The 19,266-nt window shown below is 44.3% G+C and overlaps 1 protein-coding gene across 5 annotated transcripts in view; it reads right to left on the bottom strand.

The window, feature by feature from the left end:
- The window catches only part of FAM184A (family with sequence similarity 184 member A), a 123,422-nt gene extending 117,235 nt beyond the window's left edge, over positions 1–6,187 (bottom strand). For all 5 annotated transcript variants that reach the window (XM_070376355.1, XM_070376357.1, XM_070376356.1 and 2 more), the window contains exon 1: positions 6,017–6,187. In XM_070376355.1, the coding sequence (XP_070232456.1) occupies positions 6,017–6,175 (159 nt within the window). In that variant the 5' untranslated portion in view covers positions 6,176–6,187. The remainder of the gene's footprint in view (positions 1–6,016) is intronic.
- Between the last annotated feature and the right edge of the window lie 13,079 nt (positions 6,188–19,266).

Genomic DNA, 19,266 nt, shown 5'->3' with positions numbered 1-19,266 from the left:
GAAAATGTCACTGGTTTTGGTATTGTATGAACATATTCAGGTTGTGAATATAGTAAAAGCAGAGTTAGTATTAAATGATCAAAAGACTGTTTTTCCATATTTGCTAAGAATTTGATATATCAATCCTTGCTTTTGAAATGATAATATTTATATTTTAGATAGCATGCTTTACATTTTTATTCTTGCATCAAAAATAATAAAATTATATAGCTTTTAGAAGCAGTTTAAGGGGAAGCCAAATAAATAAATAGTTTAAGAGAAATTTTAACTCTGCTGAAATGATCTAGCATTAATCCACAAGAGGAATAGATACAATTCAAAAATATTTACTGACTTTCCCTACTATATAACAACATTTCTTGGCACATCACTATCTTCAGTGAATATTTATTAAGCTTTTATATTATGTGCAAAGGATTCATATTAAGGTTACATGAGATGAACAGTCTCTACAGCTGAGGAGCTTACAGTCAAATAAGAGAAACAAAAATAAATTGTTTGCAAATTTGTATTATTAAGTATCGAATGAGAAGTAAGGAAAATAAATGTTAAGAGTAATTCAGAGCAAGGCAAACCTAAAAAGGTCCAGGTTGCTCAGGGCAGTTCTCAGGAGGAGAGACATAAGTTGAGTATTAAAAGAAGACTTTTAAGAAGGATTTGATGCTGAACACAGAAAACACAAAGTAACTGTTCCTGCTCTTTGGAACCTTATACCCAACCTTATACTAGGAGGTCTGTAACTGATAACTGAACTAAACTCCATCAAAAGTGCAATCAACCAAAAAAGTGCTGGATGGGCAGCTAAAACGACAGGATATTAAAAGGGAAGTTTCTGCTGAGAACCATAGACAACTGACATTCCAAAGCAGGTGCCAGAACCTTCTCAATATTTCCAAAGGAGGCAGTGTAAAGGGTTGAGATGTGCTCCCTCCTACCCTCAACACTAGTGAGAGAAGCTTCATGGGAAGTACGGGTGGGGGCTGGAGAAGAGTTCCTCCAGGGGAGCTAGGGACAGGAACAAGTGCCCTTGCCTGCACTTATGGAGAGGGGAGGAGATGGATGCCTGCCTCTCACCTAAAGCCTAGAGGAAAAGGCTTTGATGGGACTACTTGAAGAGCTTGATATGTGTCTTAAGCACTTTGAACAACATACTGAACTGGCACCTGATTCATCCCTGGAAATTCCAAAGGGTAAGAAGCTGGATGAAGAGGCACATGAGAACAAAAGAGAGACGGCTGAATTGGGACCACCTCCAGAGTCCCTCTGGACAAACAATGAATGATGCTTATGGACCAGTGTGGGTCCTATGAGACAGAGAGAGAGCAAGATGGGGTGATGTCATCTGGGTCCAACCCAGGGGGTGACCCGGAGCTTGAACTGATCTCAGCAAAATGAACATGATGGTCCTGCCAATCCAAGAAGCTGAGGACATAAAAAATCAGCCAGAATATAGATGCATTCTCACTGTCAAACAATGGGAGGCGAGCAGCTGCCATGGGAGGCAGAGGATCCACAGGCAAAAGAAAGAACTTTCAACACCCGCCAAGTCTACAACAGCACTGAAGTTAAATCACCAGGTACTACTCAAGCACGAGTGAGTGAGTTGCTGCTCCTCTTTCCTCTCTTCCCTTCTTCCTTGTCCAGCTTGGGAGGGATGAGAAACAAGGACTGGCAAGACAAAGGAGAAACAGAAAAGCCCAGTCAGAAGGAAAAAAAATCCTCGATTATTATCTTCCCCCTTGCAATGGGCAGAGCTAGGAAGTGGGCATGGGGGAGAAGCTTCACCTTTAATTCAGGTTCAGTTTGGGGCTTTAATTTGTTGGCACTAGACATTTTTTAATAACCAAATTGAGATTTTTGTGACTTAGTCACTGGAGGACAATTTGCATTATCTCAAAGCAACCAGAAAAGTCAAGTTTATCCATAAACTGAAAGGGACAGTGAATGACAAAAATAAAGCCATTTTAGAATTTCATCCCACAAGCCCTGCTTTTCAACCAAACGCACTAAAGAGTCGACAAGGGGGAGAGCAGAGAAGTACACAAATGTGATCTTATAAAACATAACTCAGCCCATCCAGCTTCTCTATCTTGAGATGGCTCAGTCATTAACAATTTCAGAAACCTGCCACAACAGGACTCAGGAATCTAATAGTACTTTTAAAATTTGGCATGAGCAACCAAAATAGAATAGACTCACTTTAAAAAGCAGAGACTGTCTTGTTCCCTGATGCATCTCTAACACGTAGCGAAGTGCCCTTACATAAAAGATGCTTAAAGAACTGCTGTGTTCTTTCCATGTGATGGCGAGGTTAGGTTCTTAGAAAACAGAATCTGAAAAAATTCTGTTCAGATGTGTTTAGAGACTTTTTGGTTAGTTAAATGTATGTTACTATGTGTAGTGTTATAATGTAGATTACTTTCATCCTTCTTTTGTTGTCAGCCAAATCTCTGAAAAATGCATATTGTATTTTTAACACTGTACTACAAAAACAGAGAGCAAATGTGAATATTTTAAGCTCTGATATGCAAATACTAGAAAAATTACTATATACATTTAAAGAGCTGAGCAGAAAACCCACAAAGAAATATAGTATCACACAATGCCATTAATGCAGGATGATTTATTTTTAAAAGAAATAGCATTTAAAAAGTATATTAGCCAGTATTTTACTAATACTTTGTTTACTGGTATATTTGTCTTTTCAGTGACAGCCTGAATTAAGGGCCTACTATCTTAGTTACAGTATCATCATCTCTCTTTTAAAGATTAAAAAACTAAAGCCCAGAAGTTAATGACTTGCCCAAGGTCATACTGCTAGTAAATGGTAGAATAGGCATTTCAACTCAAGACAGTATGTCAGATTCCCAAGCCATGCTAACAATAAGGCTGAAGAGGTAAGTTCTGTTGACTCATTTCCAAAAGAAATGAAACCCTATTTTAATGGTTATCTTTATAATGTCTAATTCTGAAATATAAGCTATTGTCAGGTCAGTTCACCATAGTTCTATTAACATATACCTCTATTGATGTGATTGTCTTAGTAAACTTATAGCAGACACCAATAATATTTATGTATTTGATAGGAAGGTAAAACATACCTTGCATGCCATTTTGGGGATTTAATGAGTCATTCCTTATCCTGACAAAATGTCAAACAAGGCTTTTTAGATGAATTATGTATCTGCATTTAGTTAAATGGCTCAATCTATAAGTTTTCAAAGAGCAAATATGACCAAGGATTTGGCCAACTGTAGTTTAGAATCATCCTTTTCTGGTGAGCTTTTTCCTAGTTTAGTAAAAGTTGATGTATTACTCATCATTCTTATGGAATTTACAGTAAGTGTAAAAGAAAGAAAGTGAAGTCGCTCAGTCGTATCCGACTCTTTGTGGACTGTAGCCCACCAGGCTCCTCCGTCCATGGGATTCTCCAGGCAAGAATACTGGAGTGGGTTGCCCATTTCCTTCTTCAGGGGATCTTCCCGACCAGGGATCTCCTGCATTGCAAGTGGATTCTTTACCAACTGAGTTATCAGGGAAGCCCACAGTCATAAGATTTGGGCTCCTCTTTCCATGGAATTCTCTAGGTAAGAATACTGGAGTAGGTTGCCATTCTCTTCTCCAGGGGATCTTCCCAACCTAGGGATTGAACCTGGGTCTCCTGCATTGCAGGCAGATTCTTTACCATCTGAGCCACCAGGGAAGCCCACAATAAGTGTATTTGACTATAAAATCGACAGTTTCCAAACTGGTATATAAAGGCAGCAGGTCTTAAGTGTATGTTTCAGAAACTGAAGGGTGTTGACTGAAAGAGTCCTATAATCAGGCTGCTTCATTCTCCTGTCTTGTTTTAGAAATAGAGGTGAAGAGACCCAAGTGGGATATTTCAGTGTCAATCAGCGGTTCTCCACCCGGGATGATCCCTGCCCACCTCTCCCCCAGGAACATTTGGCAATGCTTAGACACAAGTTTATTGCCGCTATTGTGTGTGCATGTGGGGGGACTACACCTACCGGGTAGCACCAGGGACGGTATCTTCCTGTATAATACACAGTACAGCCCTGCCTACTCCCAGCAAGGAATTATTCAGTCTAAAGTGTCAGCAGTGCCAAGGCTGAGAAACTCTAGTAGAAGAGATTAAATGTCTCAGGCCCTGAGCACAGAGGGCGGCCCGAGTGTTTAGAGACTGTAAGTGTAAACACTAAATCAGACAGTCCCTGTGATACTCAGTAAAGATTAGATGTAGCACTCAAGCAGTGCTGTGAGCACTGGCAGCGGGCAGCCTCCTGCTTCGTTAGATCTGAGGTGGGGAGTGCAAAGAACTTCTATTAATACTCCCACCTTTCACAGTTGTGATTTTTTTTTCCTGATAAAAGAACAGGAAATTAAAAAAGCCTAAGTAAAAAGAAAAGTAGTTTGCTAGAGAGAAAAGAAACTACTTTTGTTAAACCGTACACAGTTCCACTACCAACTTCCTGAATGTTTCTATGACTTACAGCAGGGCCCCAGACAGTTACAATCTAAAATAAAAATAATGGCTATTTTGAACACACAATAAGAGAAAATCGGAATAAATATGTATGTATCTGGACCGGAAGTATTCTAAAGACCAAACATGATTTCAGGAAGCCTAGCTTTTAGCTCCCAAATGTGTAAATGCCCTGATGGAATACTACTTTTTCCTTCCTGGGTCTTTCCTTTTCTGAATCTGGGAATCCTCAGTTACAACAGAAAACAGTAAAAACTGGACACACAGCAACCTCTGAAATGGTGCTGACATAAAACAAAAACCAAATACCAACAAACAAAACTTCCCCAGATGTTGCCTTGCTCTTTTCATGGGTGAGTTTTACAATTAGGCAGTTGTACCTTTCTCTTTGCTCTTCCATTTGATCTCTCATGCTTTAGTCCTTCCCATTATTCTTCTTTCTACTCTCAATCACATTTCTTCACCAAAATATTTTTACCTTATTGTCATCCATTTTAATTTCCATTTCCTTCTTTCCTTTTCTTTCAACTGTCTTACTTCACCCTCTCAAAAGTGCCAACTAGTAATGGAATTATATAATGAGAATTTTGGAGTTGAATCAGACTTTAGAGATTTTCTAGCAGCAAACCCCACCATTTCCACCTCTCTTCACATATCAACGCTCCTAACAAGTGGTTAGCCAACTCCGCTTAAACACTAAACTGAGGTCCATCACTTCTACTAGCTTCCAGAAACCACGGATAGGGATCACTTCTCACCTGATGGACATTGAAAAACTTATCATGAGATCTAAACAGAGCAATGTAATTAATCTAAATTGCTTCTGCTCCACAGAAACCAACGTTTCTCATTAACAACCTTTACTCAACTAGGAAAAAACTCACCAGCCAAGGACGACCCCAAACTGCAATTGGCCAAATCTACCGGTGTTATTTGCTTTTTGAAAACTATCTTCTGATAAACTGAACCATTTAACTCAATGCAGATACATGATGCATCTGAAAAGCTTTGACTTTCTATCGGTATAAGGAATGACTCATTAAATCCCGAAAATGACACGCAAGGTATGTTCCCCCCTTAACGACGTAACCAATAAAAGATACTGACGAATTTCGAAGACTCGAGGTCATGTTGGGTAAATACGGTACTGTGCTTCATACAGTACAGTAGTGTAAAGCCTCGTGGAGCCTTGGCACATGCACGAGAGCAAAAGTAAAGTGATTTCTCATTCTGCAGTTAAAGAAGGAGATCCTAATTTGTTCCGTGCTGGCTTATCCCAGGATAGCAGGGTGCAAAGCCCCATAAACCCAGCCGTGCCGTCGGGTTTAGTTTAGCTTTCATTAACATCACCGGCATTGCACCGAAGTTTGAACGGTTCTAGGAGCTAAGTCTCTGGCCGTGGTTTCCAGAACAGCCCCCTTACAACTCGCCCCAGGCGCGGGGCGCGCAGCCTCCCAGGCGGGCAGGTGGGCCCCGCGCTGCCGCGCACAGGGTCTCCGCCTTGTCCACCCGCGGCCGCGCCCATACCTTGGTGAGCTGGGCGATCTTCTTGCTCATTTTCAGGTGCATGTCCTGGCTGTAGTCCATGCAGTGCCCCGCCTGCTGCCCGGCGGCCGGCGAGGGGACGAATTTGGCCGCCGAGCCGCCGTAATAGTGCTGCTGCCAGCTCATGCCCGGGGTCGCCATCTTCCCGGCAGACCCCGGCCGGGGCGCGGGTGCCCGCACTCGGGGGGCGGCCCGCCGAGCCTCGGCTACTGGGACGCAGGAGCCCGGGCGGCCGCTTCCGGACCCGACACCCGGCCACGACCGCCGGCCGCGGCCGCCCGCACCCACCCGCCCGCGATCTCCTGGTCACCGCCGTCCAGGGACGGGGGCGGCCCCGCCGGCCCGAAGCCGCGGGCGACTCGGGCGCGGGGCAGATGCCCGGGTCCGGAGGCGGCCCGGCGGGGCCCGATCAGCTCTCGCCCGCTCTTCAGCTCGCTCCAGGCGGGAGCGACGCGGGCAGCGTGGCCCCGCAGGTTCCGCTCCCACTGGGACCCGGGACCCAGCGAGACGGCCGCCGCGGGGCTTGCGGAGGGAGGAGGAGCCAGGGCGGGCTCCTGCGGGGGGAGGCGGGGACACGGAGGAAGCCGCGGGAGCCGCGGAGCCGCCGTTACCAGGGCGCGCGGCCCGCGGAGCGCGCGGGGCGGCGACGTCATTTCCCCGCAGCCAAGCTCCGCCCCGCGCCGCCGCGGGCCCCGCAGCCTCGCAGCAGGTGCGGGCGCCTTTCGCCGCGCCGGCAGCCAGTGTTTCCCCCGCAGCTGGGGCCGATCTCCACCCCGCCCCAGCTGCCGCCCGCCTGAGGTAAGTCCCGTGTGCCGCGCGGGCCAGAGAAGACGGGGCCGTGGTGACCTTCGGTGTGCCGAACGCGTGCAGACTTACCCAGCCTTTCCACGTGCATCATCGCGTGCCCTGGGCCCAAGTGGCTCTTCCCCAAGAAGAGCGGCAAACTCACATCCAGCTCGCTCCTAACCATGGCCTCAGCACCAGAGACGTGCATGATGAAGTCGTGGGAAATCCAATACCCCCGACCCAGACCTGTGCTTCCGAACTCACACCAATATGATTGTTACAGGGTCTTAGGCTGACCTACTACGTGCCAGGCACTGGCCTTCATTCAACACCTAGTGTCTATGAGTGGAGAGGACACACCTCATCAATTGGTATAGCATTGCATCACCACACTTCCCCAGTCTAATGGAGCTCCAGACAATTATATATGAAATCTACTTGGCTGCAAGTAAAGAGAAAAACAAAAGCTGGAACAAGATGTCAGCTCCTTAAGGACTTGAGGCTGGGCCAAAATGTTCATTACTTGTGCATTTCACCTTACCAAATGTGTTGTTGTCCTTTAGTCACGCAGTCCTGACGGACACTTTTGCGACCCTATGGACTGTAATCCTCCTCTGTCCATGGGATTTCCCAAGCAAGAATACTGGAGTAGGTTGCCATTTCCTTCTCCAGGGGATCTTTGGAACCCAGGGATAGAACCCACCTCTCCTGCGTTGGCAGGTGGATTCTTTACCACTAAGCCACCAGAGAAGCCCACTAAATGTATTATTTCCTACTAATTATCTCCTAACATCTCTACTGCAGATCAAAACAAACCTTTTAAGTGTGTCCTGTGTTGAAGTAAATCAGTCGTTTTAGGGCATTCTTAACACAAGTTTTTAAAATACAGAATTCTACCTATTTAAAAAATCTGTTCTCATGCACTTTTGCCAGACTGAATCCCCTCCTGTTATAACATGTAATTTCTCTTTAGTATGAAACTTAGTATTTGTTGCTCAGTTCAGTTCAGTCGCTCAGTCATGTCCGACTCTTTGCAACCCCATGGGCTGCAGCAAGCCAGGCCTCCCTTGTCCATCACCAACTCCCGGAGTTTACCCAAACTCATGTCCATCGAGTCGGTGATGCCATCCAACCATCTCATCCTCTGTCGTCCCCTTCTCCTCCTGCCTTCAATCTTCCCCAGTATCAGGGTATTTTCCAATGAGTCAGTTCTTCGCATCAGGTAGTCAAAGTATTGGAGTTTCAGCTTCAATATCAGTCCTTCAATGAACACACAGGACTAATCTCCTTTAGGATGGACTGCTTGGATCTCCTTGCAGTCCACAGGACTCTCAAAAGTCTTATCCAATGTCACAATTCAAAAGCATCAATTCTTCGGCGCTCAGTTTTCTTTATAGTCCAGCTCTCACATCTATACATGACTACTGGAAAAACCATAGCCTTGACTAGATGGACCTTTGTTGGCAAAGTAATGTCTCTGCTTTTGAATATGCTGTCTAGGTTGGTCATAAGTTTCCTTCCAAGGAGTGTCTTTTAATTTCATGGCTGCAATCACCATCTGCAGTGATTTTGGAGCCCAAAAAATAAAGTCTGACACTGTTTCCACTGTTTCCCCATCTATTTCCCATGAAGTGATGGGACCGGATGCCATGATCTTAGTTTTCTGAATATTGAGCTTTAAGCCAACTTTTTCACTCTCCTCTTTCACTTTCATCAAGAGGTTTTATTAGTTCCTCTTCACTTTCTGCCATAAGGGTGGTATAATCTGCACATCTGAGGTTATTGATATTTCTCCGGGCAATCTTGATTCTAGCTTGTGCTTCTTCCAGCCCAGTGTTTCTCATGATGTACTCTGCATATAAGTTAAATAAGCAGGGTGACAATATACAGCCTTGACGTACTCCTTTCCCAGTTTGGAACCAGTCTGTTGTTCCATGTCCAGTTCCAACTGTTGCTTCCTGACCTTCATACAGGTTTCTCAAGAGGCAGGTCAGGTGGTCTGGTATACCCATCTCTTGAAGAATTTTCCACAGTTTGTTGTGATCCACACAAAGGCTTTGGCATAGTCAATAAAGCAGAAATAGATGTTTTTCTGGAACTCTCTTGCTTTTTCCATGATCCAGCGGATATTGGCAATTTGATCTCTGGTTCCTCTGCCTTTTCTAAAACCAGCTTGAACATCTGGACACGGTTCACATATTGCTGAAGCCTGGCTTGGAGAATTTTAAGCATTACTTTACTAGCATGTGAGATGAGTGCAATTGTGCAGTAGTTTGAGCATTCTTTGGCATTGCCTTTCTTTGGGATTGGAATGAAAACTGACCATTTCCAGTCCTGTGGCCACTGCTGAGTTTTCCAAATTTGCTGGCATATTGAGTGTTCAGTCGTGTCCAACTCTTTGGGATCCCATGGACAGTAGCCTGCCAGGCTCCTCTGTCCATGGGATTCTCCAGGCAAGAATATTGCAGTGGGTAGCCATTCCTTTCTCCAGAGAATCTTCCCAACCCCTGGGAATTGAGCCCCGGGTCTCCTGCTTTGCAGGCAGATTCTTTACCATCTGAGCCACCAGGGAAACCCAGCGTGCAACTAAGGACCATTTAGATCTGAGATTGTTAACAAATCCAACTGGGGCCGTATTAACAAAGTATTTGTGACAAAATCGAAGCCTACAAGGTGAAGGTGGCTTAAGATCTTGAAATACTTCTGGAACTGTTAGAATTCCAGAAAAGAAGCTTGACATTGGCTTCCTTTTCCCCCAGATGCTAGGTACTCAGCCCTCCCCCTAATAGAACTTTCATAAAATAAGTTGTCTAGTTCCAAGGTTCTGAATGGAGCAGCTGGCCAGAAACAAATATTATGCAAATGTTGCTCCCTTCTTAAGCTCTAATGATTAAATGAAATTAAAGAGAATTAGGAGGTGGGTTATTTCATCAAATTCTAGGCATGGAAGATTCACAATCATTTAGAACCCTCATGTCCTTTACATTCTGTGCAGAAGTATGTGCTCCAAGTGCTCCCTAAGTTTTCCTAAATTTTTGTAGCTAAGTCTTGCTAGGGCAAAGAAGGTGCTTTTGTTTTTATTATATAATATAGTAGAAAGAACACAGGACTGGAAATAAGACCAAGGTGTAACCTTAGCTGAGTCAACAATCTTGTTCATCTGTCAAGTGCCTCCTCTGAAAAGATAGTTATCAACCTCTTCCTGGCCTAACTTGGAGTTAGTGGTTGCAACTTGGCTCACTGGTAATTTACTCTGAACCCCATCGCAAGAGTTCCCACCATCACTATACAATATAGCTAGCTCCATAGACACCCAGTGTCATTCTGTGAATTTAGTAGTTTTACCTGACCACAATAAAACAGGTCATCTAATATAGAATTCTATTTAATTATAAAGAATACATAGACACATAAAGACTAATATAACACACTCACAATCTCATCACCAGATTCACACTTTTTAAAAAATCTACTGAAGGAGTTGTGCATTAGGAGAGAAAACAGGAAAAGCTAGTTAGGCAACAAATCTTTTTTTGGTACACGTTTCTCTCGTGAGGTGATTTATGCAGAAATATTTCTCAAAAGCCTGTTGTGTGCTAGGTGCTGCTTTAGGTGCTGAGGCTGTAATGAGCACCAAGATCAGTCTCTGCTCTCAACAAGTTATCTGTCTAGTGGGAAAAACAGACAAGTAGTAAGGCGCAACACAGTGTGGCAAGTGCTGATTAAAGGAACTCACAAGAGGGGCACTTATCCCAGCTTTGGAGTGTCAGAGAAGGCTTCACACACATGAAAGGTCATGTCTGAATGGACCCCTGAAGGATGAGTTCTTCAGATAAAGAGAGATAGCAGATGTGGACTGCTGGCTCTGAGGACAGGAAGGGCAAAGCCCCAGGGGCGAGAGAGGGCATAACCCACTTAGGGAACAGCAAGCCGTGTGGCATGGATGAAGCAAAGAGTTTGATGGGATGTCAAAATATGAGGCGGAGTATATAGCAAGATTGTTCATGAAGGAGAACTTACTTGCCTTGTTGAGGAGGTTGGGACTTTATCCAAAAGGAAATGAAGAGCCACTGAAAGACTTTAAACAGGTGACTAAAATAATCAGATTTGCACTATATTAATGTAATTCTTTGACTGTGGAAAATGGGTTACATGGGCAACTTGGGAGACATGGAGGCTAGTTAGTGGGAGGCTATTGGACTTATTCAGGTGAGAGAATAAAAAATGGATGGACCTGAAACAACCATAAGGTAAAACAGGACACTGGGACTGAGCAGGAGAGAATAGTCAAGGGCTCCCCCTGGGACGGAGACCAAAGTAGAAAGGAGAGGTGGGGGAAGGTGATAAATTCAGGGTAGAAGATATTATCTTTGACATACCTATGGGACATCTAAGTGGAGATACTCAGTTGCAAGTGAATACAGAATAGGAGAGGTAATGAGAGTAATCAAATTTGAATACAACGAGAGAAGGTAAGTACTGCTTATAAGAGAAGACCAGAAAAGAAGCATCAGTGTAGGTGGGTTGTCATCTACAACATGATAGAACTTGTCCTTGAGGAGGAGTCATAACCCAAGGCTGCGAGCATCAGGCCCCAGGGAATGATACCTGAGAAGCGGACTCTTAGTAATGCAGAGCTTGGGCACAGCAGGGGTAGAGGCTGGTGCAGGCAACAGTCACTGAAAGCGCATAGAGGAATGAGCTGGAAGTAAAAAAATAGTGAGGACTAGAGCTGGAGAAGGCAATGGCACCCCACTCCAGTACTCTTGCCTGGAAAATCCCATGGACGGAGGAGCTTGGTGGGCTGCAGTCCATGGGGTCGCTAAGAGTTGGACACGACTGAGCGACTTCATTTTGACTTTTCACTTTCATGCATTGGAGAAGGAAATGACAACCCACTCCAGTGTTCTTGCCTGGAGAATCCCAGGGACGGGGGAGGCTGGTGGGCTGCCGTCTATGGGGTCGCACAGAGTTGGACACGACTGAAGCGACTTAGCAGCAGAAGCAGCAGAGCTGGGACAGAACTCCAAGTCCAAGGCTCTTGTTTCACACATATTGAACATCAGAAAGGTTGAGTTGCACAGATTTTAAAAGCCAGTTAAAGCTAGAATTATTACCTAGATGTTTTAAACCCCAGCTATCTCTGGTTTACAGTAATTTAAAGTTATTTATCAAAGAATCTCTGTTCTGATATTCTCTTAACTAGACATTTCTTATGCTAATATCCATACACTGATGTACCAATATGATTTGTATTTGCAATGATGTCTCAGAGGGTTGCAAATCCCCTCAACACTTTCTACACTGTTAGAAATGGTGGGAGAAAGAAGAAATAAGTGGTGGTGGTAGCTGTAAAGACCAATCGATGGTGAAGCTACTCAGGCTCAGATGATTCCATCCAGGAAGGGTTCTCATGAGTTACAACATGGTTATAAAATTTAGTAAACATTTATAATAACAATGGGGGGGGCAGTTTTTATTTTTCTCTAAAGTTTTCCAAATCATATATACCTCAGGCTCCAGAAAACCTAGATTAATCCCAGGCAGCAGTATGTAAAGTTAAGAATTTAATTGAGGGTTGGAGTGGGATATTACATACAGTGGAATATTACCTAGTCATGAAAAAGAATGAAATAATGCCATTTACAGCAACATGGATGAACCTGGAGATTATTGTATTACGTGAAGTAAGTCAAAGACAAATATCATATATCATATGTTAAATCTTAAAAAATGGTACAAATGAACTTATTTACATAAGTGTCCAACTCTTTGAGACCCCCTGGACTTTAGCCCACCAGGCTCCTTTATCCATGGAATTCTCCAGGCAAGAATACTAGAGAGCATAGCTATTCCCTCCTTCAGGGGATCTTCCCAACCCAGGGATCGAACCCAGGTCTCCTGCATTGCAGGCAGATCCTTTACCTTCTGAGCCACAAGGGAAGGCTTGTTTAATAAACAGTTCATAACTATTTCTGAATTTTATTTTACTTTTAAAAATTGTTGATTTGGCTGTGGCAGGTCTTAGTTGAGGCCCATGGGATCTTTAGCTGCAGTATGAGAACTCGTAGCATGTGGGATCTAGTTCCCTGACCAGGGATCAAACCACAGCCCCCTGCCTTGGGAGCACAGAGTCTTAGCCACTGGACCACCAGGGAAGTCCATATTTCTGAATTTTAATTGTCTTCACTTCAGCCACCAAAAATATCATTAGTTTTTCCTTTATTAACAAAGTCAACTTTTTCTATAAACATCATGATCAGCAGCTAACTGACTTATCAGTCTGCTTTGTTTGAGTTTCTCTGAAAACAGAGACTGAACCAGGTCGTTTACTTGGTAGGTGATTGTGGGAGCCAGAGAAACTGACAGTAAGAAGGAAAAGCATTAGAGGATACATCATTGATCCGACTACCATTCTGATCAGTTGGGACTCAATCCCACTAAGGACTCTGAGGAACCGTGTAGAAAGCATGTCAGAATTTTCCCTCCCAAGGACAAAAGGCTGACATTTATCCACTATTTCCCCTCACTCGTTGGTTGAGGTGGCTCCCAGAGGAATTAACTGCTCAGTGTACCTGGTCATTCAGTATGAGTTTGGCTCCTGGGGCTTTGGAGAGAGCTGTTAGGAAGATGTGCAGCAGGCACTTGCCGGGTTCTAGGGGCTGTGGAGGAACTGTCCAGCACTTCTGCAGCTGAAATGAAATGGCATGGGACACCAAAAGTATATGCTGTAGTCTATGACTTACACCTTTCAGAGCTATTCTTTTTGCCCTATGTAACAACCATTTTCTCACCAATTCTTTAAGTCATGACCAACTGCTAATTAATTTTCAAAAGGAGTTAAGGCAAGAGAGTTAGCGTAGCAAACAGATGTCTCTTGCTGCAACCGGTCCAAAGGCCATAATACATTCATCGGGTCCCTTCTCCACCATTCATTTTAGATTTTTCTTACCCTTAGCAAGCACTTTTGCTGGTCTAAATTACTTGCTTGGTAGGGAGACCCAGGCCTTCATCCTTAAGGTGTTTAGCCTTGTTCATGTTGGGCTGAGGTTGTCATAATTTTGCAAATGACACCACTCTTATGGCAGAAAGCAAAGAGGAACTAAAGAACCTCTTGAGGAAGGTGAAAGAGGACAGTGAAAAACCTGGCTTAAAATTTAACATTAAAAAAACTAAGATCATGGCATCTGGTCCCATCGCTTCATGGCAAATGGATGGGGAAACAATGGAAACAGTGACAGACTTTATTTTCTTGGACTCCAAAATCACTGCAGATGGTGACTGCAGCCATGAAATTAAAAGACCATTTTCTCACCAAGTCTTGGAAGAAAACCTTTGACAAACCTAGACAGCACATTGAAAAGCAGAGACAGTACTTTATAGACAAAGGTCCCTCTAGTCAAGGCCATGGTTTTTCCAGTAGTCACATATGGATGAGAGAGTTGGACTATAAAGAAAGCTGAACGCTGAAGAATTGATGTTTTTGAAGTATGGTATTGGAGAAGACTCTTGAGAGTTCCTTGGACTGCAAGGAGATCAAACCAGTCAATCCTAAAGGAAATCAGTCCTGAACATTCATTGGAAGGACTGATGCTGAGGCTAAAGCTCTAATACTTTGGCCACCTAATGCGAAGAGCTGAATCTTTGGGGAAAAAAAAAAAACCTAATGTTGGGAAAGATTGAAGGCAGGAGGAGAAGGGAATGACAGAGGATGAGATGGTTAGATGGCATCACTGACTCAATGGACATGAGTTTGAGCAAGTTCCAGGAGGTGGTGAAGGACAGGGAGGCCTGGCGTGCTGCAGTCCACGCAGTCACAAAGAGTTGGACATGACTGAGTGACTGAACAACAAACAACAGCTTCACTGGGCTTGGAAGGATGAGAAGAATCCCAGTAAACCTGCTAGACCTAGAATTACTCCTCCTTACCTCCATTATTTAGCAAAAATCCTAGGTGCTCATCATAATTAGATCAATTACCCTGCCGGCAAAAAAAGTGCCTCTTTTTTTGGCTGTGCTTCTTGAGGGATCTTACTTCCCAGACCAGGCCCCTGGCAGTGGAAACACAGAGTCCTAACTACTAGACTGCTGGGGAATTCTAAAAAAAAAAAACAACAAAAAAAGTGCCTTTATTTAACTGCTGAACTTAACGAAAGAAAGAGCCAAAGTGAGCAGATGGTAGTCATAGGTGGTTTTGAGAAACTCTTACTGTGTCCCCTGTGGTGGGGTTTAGTCACTAAGTTGTGTCCAACTCTTGTGACCCCGTGGATTGTAGCCCGCCAGCCTCCTCTATCCATGGGATTCTCCAGGCAAGAATACTAGAGTTGGTTGCCATTTCCTTCTCCAGGGGATCTTCCTGACTCAGGGATTGAACCTGGGTCTCATGTGTTGCAGGCAGGTTCTTTGTCAGCTGAGCTGCAAGGGAAGCCCCTAGTAGAAGTGATTTTCTTCCTCCCACCTTTAGCAATAACCAAGACCTATAATCTAATAGAACCTGAGGACATGGGAAGGAGAAGCACCAAGTCTGCAACATTTCTGTTACTGGGTATCTTGGTGAGAGAAACTGTTCCTACTTCCCCTTCTTGGGTTCCAGACCTCCTATATTTTAGCTGTTTGAGTACATAGCATCATATACTGGTCACTGACCAGTATATGCACTGACTCAATGCATGTGCCACATTCTATAAGATAACTCTCAACCATGCCAGATGTTGTCCTCAGACTAACCCTAGCTCTCAGATAATAATCCTGAAAGATACAGTGTGAGCAAGGAAGCCAAGTACATATCCAGAACAGGAGATGCTTCCTGTAACGATGAACAGTTTCCTCCTCTATGGCATGAGGTGTAGGGGGAGATCTGATGTAGTAAATGCCACAAAGTGCCTGGCTGTGTCCTTGAGGATTGATTCTCTTCCCAGTGCTTAATACTGGTCTTTGCTGCTGCTGAGTCAGAACCTCTGCAGAAGCAGAGGTTATGTCAATTTGGTGAGAAGGAGTCAATACTATTAGGGCCACATATGATTTTTAGTGGGGCTTCTTAGGTGGTGCAGTGGTAAAGAATCCACCTGCCAATGCAGGAGAAACAGGAGATATGGTTTTGATCACTGGATTGAGAAAATCCCCTGGAGGAGGAAATGGTAACCCATTCCAGTATTCTTGCCTGGGCAATCCCATGGCAGGCTTCAGCCCAGGGGGTTCCAAAGAGTGCATGACTGATCACACATGCACCAATTACCAATGGTCTCTATTCGTACCAACAAGGCTACTATATTTATGGGTTCATTGCACTAGCATTGAGGTGTCCAGAATAGAAGCTGGCTGACATTTGCCTGAGGAGAATCCTGTCTACCTGGTTTTAAGAGCCTCCTCAGTGATAGATGCTCTCTGACAGACATTAATGTGAAGCATAAAGATGTGCACATTTATTTCTACTCCTTTAGATATTTTCATTTGCCTTTTCCGCAAACATTAAATATATTCTTGCTCATTCTAGGCCTCTGATAAGTAATTCTCCAAGTAATTCTCCACTGCACAAACAAAGATCCTTATGTCAGGCTAGTTCTCCCTCCATAAACCAAGTACCTACGTGCTGCTCTGAGAACTGTGAGAGTTTCTCCTCACCACCGTCTCTCAAGGCTACTTGTGAATGGGATGTAGTGCAAAAAGCAGACCATTTGCACCTCTACCAACATACTGAGTCAAGATACCTTTAAAACAGACTCGGAATTTTTCCTCCTCTACCACTTGGTCACAGAGAACATCCCATGAGGCCGTGGGTGTGGACTGATACTCACCGAGGCAACAGAGGGTAGTGACATGGGAATCTGAACTCCTTTTATAAGATTTACTTGTGCCTTCTAGACTTTCTCAGGCCCCATCCTGTAAGTCTCATTTCTATCATACGATCCGTGGCTGCTGTGCAAGCTCACCCTGTCACTTAGATGACTTGACATTTCTAGTTGCAGTCACTTGATGTCACATGGTCATGTTTGCAGTCTCTATCAGGACCCTGGAGTATATCGGAAACTGTTTTTCCAATAATGGGCAGTTCCCTGTAGCAGAAGTCATGCCTTGACTCAGAATCTCAGAGCTCTCAGTTGCCACGCTCTTGTTAGACATCTCTAGCACCACTGAGTCTGTTGGGTCATATAGTCCTAGATACAAGGAAGCTTGCACCCCTGCCTGAACCTGCTGTAGAGCCTTCTCTTGCACTTGTACTTGTAATTTGGAAAATTTTCTGGGTCACTCAAAAATGGTTTGGAACAGGATATCCCTCATGGTTCCTGCTGCCTCCAAAATGAAGAGACCAAATTTTGCTGTACTTCATTCTCAGTGTTAGGAATGCAGAGTTCAGTGACTAAGTATGTCCACCCTAGTTATGCACTCAGGCATTGGGACAGCGACCACAACATGACCTGCAGGCCCACTGGAGATGTCTTGCAGCAGGACTCCATATATCCCCTGGCTTCCTTAAACTCCCACTTTACTGATGGGGTCATGATGGCATTTAGGTTCCCTGTTATCGGTGTCACCCTAGATTCTGTATCTAACAGCCTTTGAAAGATCTGAGTGAATGGTCATAGGTTTTTCGGGGAGAATTGAAGAGTTAATATGTGCATAGATACAATGGAGTCGCAGGGACTTTCCTCAAGAAGGATGAGGCTTTCCCCTCAGGCAGTGGGCTCAAGGTCTGAGAACTCTCTCAGATATGGAAACTTAACAAAGGATTGTGATTTTTCTACTATGGCTGCTGATCCTAGCCTGCTGTTCACCTGCTTTTTTTTCTGAATATGAAAGTCAAGTAAAACTTTTGCAGGCTGCCTATCTATCTTATCCCTAGGAACACAAAGAGCATCCAGCAATTATTCCAAATCCCTGGGTCCAGGCACCCTGGGTACCCGTCTAATCTTATTGCCTATTACAATAATTATGCCTTTGATGTTTAAGTAAGCTACTTTGCCTCTAATATCAAGGAATTTTTTCATTCTCATTGACTCTAGAGAGTCCATTTCTGTGGCAGCATTTTATTCTAGGAACCCTGGTTCATAGACAACAATGACACTGAGCTTTAAAAAATACTAGTGCATTTCTTTTTGTCTTAGTAAAGGGAGTATTCTGGGAAACATAGTCAAATAGTGGGTCTCACACAAAAACCTTATTCTAATATGCCTATCTCCTTGAGCCTTCTGACCTTTTCCTTTATGCTCTGATGGCGGTTCTGGCATCTCTGCATTGTCTTATCCGGGCTTCAAACTATCATCTTAGCAGTGTTGGGACAAGCTCTGGGTACAATTAAAAGGATGTTAAGCCCCGTGTCATGCTGTATATTCCAATAAACTCTCCCCTATTCATCCTTCTATCCCTTTCAGTTTAACACACTTAAAAAAAAATTCTTTTTATTTATTTAATTTGTGTGGCTGCACCAGGTCTCAGTTGTGGCATGCGGGACCTAGTACCCTGACCAGGGATTGAACCCGGGCCCCCTGCACTGGAAGCATGGAGTCTCAGCCCCTGGACCACCAGGGAAGTCCCACTTAAACGCTTTCTCATCTATTCCCACAGATCTTTCCCTCATTCCCGTGAGTACCTACTAACCAGATACTGTAACACTTAGTTAGTTCTTCCCATAGCAGATACTGTACTTCCCTCTTAGGCTATTCTAGCTCCTGACTCACATTTTCAGTCTGAAAGCAACTGGAGGAGTCAGAGGAGGGTATCCCAAGGAGGACAGCGTCATCTTGCAAGGCGTTTTTCTCAGGGAGGTGTTTATCCTCTCTCGGCAAGAGGAGGACTGCTGTTCTAGCGAGGAGGAAGAGACTGGCTTCTACAGCCTCCATGACTCAAGGGCATCCAGGGTTCAAAATGCACATGCATTTTCTTACAGTTGCTTTCATTCCAAGTGTAGAGGTCCTGGGCTTTCTCCATCAAAGCTGTCACTTAAGCAGGGATCTTTAACATAGGAGGACCTCATGCGCAGACAGAAGTCTCCATTCTGTCACTCTAAAGATTAAACTCTGAACCTGGCTTTTATTGCTGTCTGCCCCTTTGCCGCAGGGTCTCTTAACTGTCTGTCATGGAGGACTCTGATTTTCATGAAATGCCATGAGTTCATGGTTGGCTGAAATGAACTTCTCTCTCTTCCTGCAAAGCATTCTTTATGGCTTCTGAAGCAGTTTGGATGGGCTTCCCAGGTGGCACAGGTGGTAAAGAATCCTCCTGCCAACGCAAGAGACTTAAGAGAGGCGGGTTTGATCCTTGGGTCGGGAAGATCCTGGGGAGGAGGAAATGGCAAGGCATTCCAGTATTCTTGCCTGGAGAATCCCATGGACAGAGAATCCTGGCAGGCTACAGTCCACAGGATCACAAAGAATAGGACACAACTGAAGAGCATTAGACGCACAAGGCAACGTGGGCTTCCCAGGTGGCTCTAGTCATAAAGGATCTAC

The sequence above is a fragment of the Bos mutus genome, chromosome 9, assembly GCF_027580195.1.
Source record: "Bos mutus isolate GX-2022 chromosome 9, NWIPB_WYAK_1.1, whole genome shotgun sequence".
Taxonomy (NCBI): Eukaryota; Metazoa; Chordata; class Mammalia; order Artiodactyla; family Bovidae; genus Bos; species Bos mutus.
The sequence above is the reverse complement of the archived record's forward strand: the minus strand, read 5'-3'. Positions and strand labels throughout refer to the sequence as shown.